General features: G+C 45.1%; 1 protein-coding gene across 1 annotated transcript; it reads left to right on the top strand.

The window, feature by feature from the left end:
* The first annotated feature begins 1,226 nt into the window (after positions 1–1,226).
* Positions 1,227–3,299, top strand: LOC137880448 (alpha-(1,3)-fucosyltransferase 4-like). Its single transcript, XM_068721866.1, has one exon. The coding sequence runs from the start codon at positions 1,329–1,331 to the stop codon at positions 2,475–2,477; it is 1,149 nt and encodes a 382-aa protein (XP_068577967.1). The 5' UTR covers positions 1,227–1,328; the 3' UTR covers positions 2,478–3,299.
* The last annotated feature ends 3,626 nt before the right edge of the window (positions 3,300–6,925 follow it).

Raw genomic sequence — 6,925 nt, 5'->3', positions numbered from 1 at the left:
CACACATATATGCACGCACACAAACACACAAAGAGATTTTTTTTTTGCTCCACGGTGAAGAAAAGTGAATGGATGTAACAGGAAGGAGGAGGACCCAGTGGAGACACACATGCTTCATCTCCTCCCACTCCTCCTTGTCTGCCATTTTTTTTTCCACTCACACTCAGACTTCATGACATGCTCTGTGTCTGTGGGGAGGAATAATGTTGTCCCAGCCACGCCGTGTTTTTCCTGCCCACCAGAGATCAGACACAACACACAGTGCAGGATTTCCAACCCCACCGCCTCATCATTTTTTCATGAGTTTTGATCAGAATGCGCTCACATAACAACAACCTGGACAGTTGTTCCCTTTTCACACAGAGTAATGTGCCATTATCTGGAGACTTGTGTTTTTATTAATATTCCTGTATTTGTTGTTAGATCAACAATTTCAAACTGAGTCATTTATTAAGTTTTCCGGTGATGCAATGCTGGGTCATATCTAATAAATAAAACATTCAAGACAAACCTTTTCAAAGCCTCGCTGCTGCCTGCCTAATTTCCAGCTGAAATGTTTATTCATTGGTTAAATTAAACATCCCAAATCCCAATGTCAGTACACAACACATGCTGCTCAGGGTGGCCTTGTGCTTGTGTAGGGAGACACCTAGTGGTGGAGGACACGTGTAACACGTTTATATAGAGACAAATGGATGGTTGAGGGGCCTCTTACATGCTTTATTATCTTGACAAGTACAAAAATGATGAGTCATTAGTCAACGAGATATGAGGGATTATTCACTAATTAATGTAATACCACTATCCCTCTAAAGTTAGGCGCCATATTCTCCTTAAAATAACAGTATATGCTTTTATACAAATAGAGTGATTTACAAGCTAAATGAAAAATATGCCTTGTGCTTCACAAAAAACACCTCTGCTCACTTCATCAGCAGGACACCGCGCCCTGCTGTTTACCCAACCTAAAAGGGGCCTGGGAGGCAGACCGGCCGTCATCAGGCCGCACAAAAGCCCCATTCACCGGTAACAAGAACCCGGACCAACGCTGCCACGTCAAAATGCTTGAGAGCATATACGGCACGAGTGCAAATGTTTTATTTTTTCCTTATCTCACCTGGCATAATGACGTGTAAAGCAGGACCGTAAGGTGTGTCCGTAGGCGGCAACGGTTTATGTCCTCTAGCTACACTTCCTTAGAAAGTTTGAAGTAGTTAGGCCGAGTCTGCTGGCCTACGTTCTGGACAAAGGGGACACACTGATTCTGTAGAGGTTTCTGGACTTAAGGGGGGGGTGGGGCGGGGGGGACTGCAGAGTGAAGGGCGTAGATGGGAGCAGCGGGCCGCTCCACGACCACAGCTCACCGGGCAAACAGGCAGCAGAAAGGTTGCGTGGGCCTACTTGTTCTCAGAAGGACCTGCTCTTATGTGTGCGTGGCCGCCGTCGGTTTCCTGCTCCTCCTGGGACTCTGCCTGCTCTACTTACCGGATCCGCTCGCACTAGAACCGTCTTTCGCTGAGGACAACAGCGAGGTGACGCTCCTGATATGGACGCATCCGTTCGGTCGGTACCGCAAACTTCCGGACTGCTTTGAGCTCTTTCAGATTGGCGGGTGCACGCTCACCGACGAAGGGAGCGCGTACCCGCGGGCTGACGCTGTGATTATACACCACCGCGACGTTGCCACCGGTGCCGCTGACCTGCCACCGGAACCGCGGCCACGCGCACAAAAGTGGATATGGATGAACTACGAGTCCCCCACGCACACACACAGACTGTGGCTCTTCGAGGACGTTGTCAACCTCACGATGACCTACCGGACAGACTCAGATATTTTCCTGCCGTACGGATATCTAGTCCGCCGTGAACGCGGAACCAAGGGTCTCCAGAACCGCTTTGCGCAACCGCTCCGCGCACCCTCGCGCTCACACCTCCTCCGGCCCCGCCTCCTGGCCTGGGTCATCAGCAACTGGTCGGAGTCCCATGCGCGCGTGTCGATCTACTACCAGCTCCGGCGGTACGTGCAGGTGGATGTGTTCGGGCGCTCGGGCCGGCCGGTACCGGAGGACAGCGGCGGCGGCAGCGTGGTGCGGCTGGTGGGACGGTACCAGTTCTACCTGGCGCTGGAGAACTCCCAGCACACCGACTACATCACGGAGAAGCTGTGGAACGCGGTGCAGGCCGGTGCTGTCCCGGTGGTCCTGGGTCCATCCAGGCAGAACTATGAGCGCTTCCTGCCCCCCGAAGCCTTCATCCACGTGGACGACTTCTCCACAGTGCGAGGGCTGGCCCGATACCTGCTGATGCTGAGGCGCAACCCGGCCCAGCTGAGGCGGCACCTGGACTGGAGGGGGAGTTACAGTGTGTACCAGCCCAGCTTCTGGGCTGACCACTACTGTACGGCCTGCAGGGCGGTGAGGAGGACCAGAGACAGGACCGATGTGGTCAAAGACTTGACACGATGGTTCCACTCGTGAAAATCATCTCACGCAGTGACTGAACTGTTTACAACAGACATCAAAAGTTTACAACAGACATTTAATTATCAGCAAACATGGTTGTGTGTGAGACTGTTGATTTAATTTAATTCATATAACTTTAATTTAATATATGGTTATTGAGAATTACACAATTTGGATTGATTTTGATTGTGTTTTGTCTTACTTTCTATCAGAGTAAAGTTATTTTTTTCAAAGTTTCAAGTGGACTTTCATCTCATATTCAGCTGCTTGTGATCTTTGCATTCACTGTGCACTCAAGTTAACTTTCACATTGTATGTCATGGTTTCCATGACAATAAGAAAATGAGCTTGCGAAGACAAGACTTCAGATGATTCATCACAGTAAACAATGTTTCTGTTGGTCAATTAATAATCCTCACTTTCAACTTTAGTATCATGCTGACTAGAAGTTGATTGTTAACTGTGATACATTATCTATCTCATGCAAATTTTACATCTTTTTCTTTTTACCAGGAAGTGAAATGGAAACCAGGGCTTGAAAGGTAGAATGAAACGCATTGTTTTGAAAAGAGGATGTCAGTAATATCAAGAAATTATAATTTGGATAGATGATTAAAACACAAAAAGGCATATATGGTAAATTGATTGAGGTTTGAGGCAACAAATGCATTGAGTGTGTGAACAAGTAACCTGTTGTGTATGTGTGTGTGTGTGTGTGTGTGTGTGTGTGTGTGTGTGTTTGATTCAGGGACACCAAAACATCTCCAGACATGAATAGTTATTGAGAGTTATCTCAATATCTCAGAGGGTTACAAATACCTTCCTGTTGATCGCTCTGAGGGGTTAGCACTAAATCATGTTAATCACCATGGATCTGATCTGCTATCAGCTGTTACATGGTTGATGCTTGTGTTGTAGTAGCGACACAACACCAAAGTCGCACCCGAGCAATGCTTTGTGTCTGCACATTATTGAACGTTTGATTGCAACACTAACCTGAATGACTTTTTACGGGTTGTTAGACCCCAAACCTCGTCTTTTCAGTGCTGTTCATACTTCTAGCACATCTTGCAAGACGGCTGTACTAACACACACACCCGCTACTGTTTCATTAACGTTGCTATTTACACTGCCATGCTCATTTTATGGATGTTTTTGCTATCTCTTGTCTTAGCTATAGGCTACAGCAATAGGGGAGAAAAACCTTGAGAGTGAAAGAGGAGCACATGTGCGCTTCAGGAGTCACTTGATAAGAATCAGAAGCTGTGATGTGGATCATATAAATTTACACCTCTGAGTTAGTGCCCTGACACAGAATTAACACTTTACACTGTCAAATGAGACATTTCCTGGAGGCACAAGGGCAGTGAATACTGTGGCTCCCCATAATGAGCTGATGCCCCAGCAGCTGTTGAAACCACTGACGTCTATCAGCAATAATGCTTTCAGACGGCCAGAACAGCCAGACCCCTCATCCCTGTCATAATCCCATTCATGGACACGAGGGAGTTATAAGCATATCGAGTTATTGTGAGTGAAATCACTCTTTAGACTCTCAAATATAGATCCGCTACATGACCTGGAGCTTGTTTGACATGTCCTCATTCAAAGTAAATTACCTTTCTGCCATGGGAAGCACATACAGCACAGCTGCAATTGTCTGAACGGAACAGGTGCTGGACAGTTGACCTAGTAGTAAATAAAGGAGGGGAACTCCTCTTATTGTTTCTTAAGAGCTTATCTGATCACAAAGAAGATTCACATGATAGTAAGAGGTTGATATCTAGCGGTTTATTGCACTCAATGACGTGCTACTACCTATTGCTTGCCATTTTAATGACATTTCTGGTACAGACCAATTGATAGTAAATATCGTGCAGTCAATCATTCTATTTATATATTTGCAATTTTATCTATTTGCTCCTTTATCTATTATCAGTTTTGTGTTTAGATTTTTCATGCAGGGTGCTGAAAATGTAGTTACATGAAGATTAGTAAAATAGATTCATTGTATAATGTTAATAGATGGGTTTTACTACCACACTACAACTAACTTGGCTTTGATGGAGAACCTGAATTCATATTTAAATATTTGTTTTTGTTTTGGTTTGTGTTACTGTTTAAAGTGAAATTCATTTGGTTCAGTCAAGTATGAAGTTCAATATTGCTTTTATTGTCTCCCAAAGGAAAAACGTTTCTGGTATTGAAGAAATTGGTGCATAAAACAGACATTTCACCAAAAAACAATAAACTATAATCTTGGTGTGTGCAACATAGTCTTCATTTTCTGTATTCAATTTGAACATTCACCAAAAAAATACAGAGAGAAGCCAGTTATGACACACAAAGTATCATGTGAAACTGAGTCAGTGCGGTGTGCATCATCTCTGTATAGTTTTTACTCACAGCTTTACCTGCGTTTTTCGGTCTTTTGTCTGGAGCTGACCCCGAAGAAACACATTCAAGGTCTTTGACCTAGAAGCAACAGGAGTCCTTGGGGGGGGGGGTTGAGTGTGTGATTCTCTTCACAGTCAGAAATGACTCTGTGGCTTGTGATGCCTCTCACAGGAATTTATCAATCAGATATATTAATTACTTCATGCACAGTAGGCCTACAAAAACGTAAATCACTACCCAAGTTCCAGGATGCAGATAAGGCTTATCTTGGTCAGTGAAATAAAGACCACAGTTCATTCAAAGTCAAAAGAGATGGGACCAGTATTTCTTCTTTTCTGTTGCTCTCATGCAGGATGAAATATCACCTCATGTCACGGGCTGGCAAGTTTACAGAGGATGAGGTGAGTTGTTGCTTGGCAACAAGGTGAAATATTGGATGTATCAATATGAGATAGTGATTCAAAGGTACCGGTGGTGGCGAAGCCGTCGAACAAGTTGAAGGTGAGCGCTGATGAATACCCAGAATCTAAGGCAATTTAATTTGATTTAAACCCTTTAACTACCAGCTACAGCTTATTACAAAGATCCTTCTCAGCTCTCTTCCAGACCCCCTCTGTAGTAACAGTGCCATTCATAACCTACATGGCCCCTGGCGAGAGACACACTAATCTCATTTATACAGCAACAGATGTTTCTCTTAAAAACATCCGTTGACTGGGGAAAGAAAAGTCTGCCTCTCATTCTCTCAAGGGATCAAAGAGGACCAATCTAATCACTATGAAATCTGTCACATTTATACTAGTTTGAAGAGACATATTGACTTTCAGTAGGCTTACTATGTTGTGAAACGTAAACGCTCTCCCTCTCTGTCCCTACACATATTTTATAATGAAACTTCCGTGCTCTCTACATCAAAAAGGCCCGCACAGAGGGGGGAGGAGAGAGAGGAAAATGCATATGAAACAACAAAACCCCCAGACAAATAAACAGCGCAGTGTTCCCATGGCAGCGCGGTGCAGTAATCTGACGGCTGGTTTCCCATGGCTGTGTCTCACTGCCCCATAGACCTCCACTCTGTCTCACTGATGGCTCCTGTGATTGCAATCATCCATCTTACTGTCAAAGGCAAAAAAAAGGGCAAGAAAGGGGAAATCACACACACCATCTCTCTCTCTCGCTCCCTTGTGTCCAGCAAACAAGCCACCCCACTGTGAGCGGAGCCAACACATGTGCCGTGTGTGTGTTTGTATGTATGTATGTATGTATGCGTGTGTGTGTGCTCATGCTTATGTGTTCTGCAGAGAGAACATGTGTGGGTGTGCATCTTTGGTTTGTCTGTGCCTGCCCATTATACTGCATGATCAGTCACTGGAGTGTACGCAGGGGAGCCGTGAACATGTCTGATCTTGCAGCTGATCAAAAGCACCAGAGACTTGTTCCCTTGTGGCCGTGCAAGCGGGCCTCATATCAACATGTCTCTGTTCAGTAGACAGGAAAAACAAGAGGGGAGAGACAGAGAAGGAGGAGGAGGAGGGGTGGTGGTACATCAGGAGTAAGACAGAAACAGGCAGGCAAAGCACAGATGAAAGGGTGTGTAAAGAGGCCAGAGTGGAATATATGACAATGATACATAACCGCACTTACCTCCCTGTTCTGATGAGCTAATTGAAATGGCAAAAGCCAGCTTTGTATTTGTCTGTAGATATAATAGCATGTGTGATCCCTGGCAGCTCTCATCATCACAAGATAGAAAAAAGAAAAGAAAAAGTGCAAGAAACCCTTTACCTGTTTGCTTGCAGGTAAATCAGATGTTTACAAACTTCCCTCTGGATGTCACTGGTAACCTTGGCGATGAGAACTTTGTGTTGTGTTATCAACGGAGAGGACAAAGAGCACGAGTGAAAGGAGGAGAAGAGCCACAAGGATGAAAAGAAGAGGAAGAGGAGGAGGAGCAGCAGCGAAGCTTCTGCCTGTAAATAGTCTCCCCACGCTGTGAGGCTGCAGTGTACAGTGTAAATGTAATTATGTGCAGCAAGGAGGTGACTCTACCAAATGAATCCCTTTGT

Source organism: Cebidichthys violaceus, unplaced genomic scaffold (assembly GCF_023349555.1).
Source record: "Cebidichthys violaceus isolate CVI_PGR_0920_01 unplaced genomic scaffold, fCebVio1.0.p SCAF_1, whole genome shotgun sequence".
NCBI lineage: Eukaryota > Metazoa > Chordata > Actinopteri > Perciformes > Stichaeidae > Cebidichthys > Cebidichthys violaceus.
This window is presented reverse-complemented; position numbering and strand designations above follow the sequence as displayed.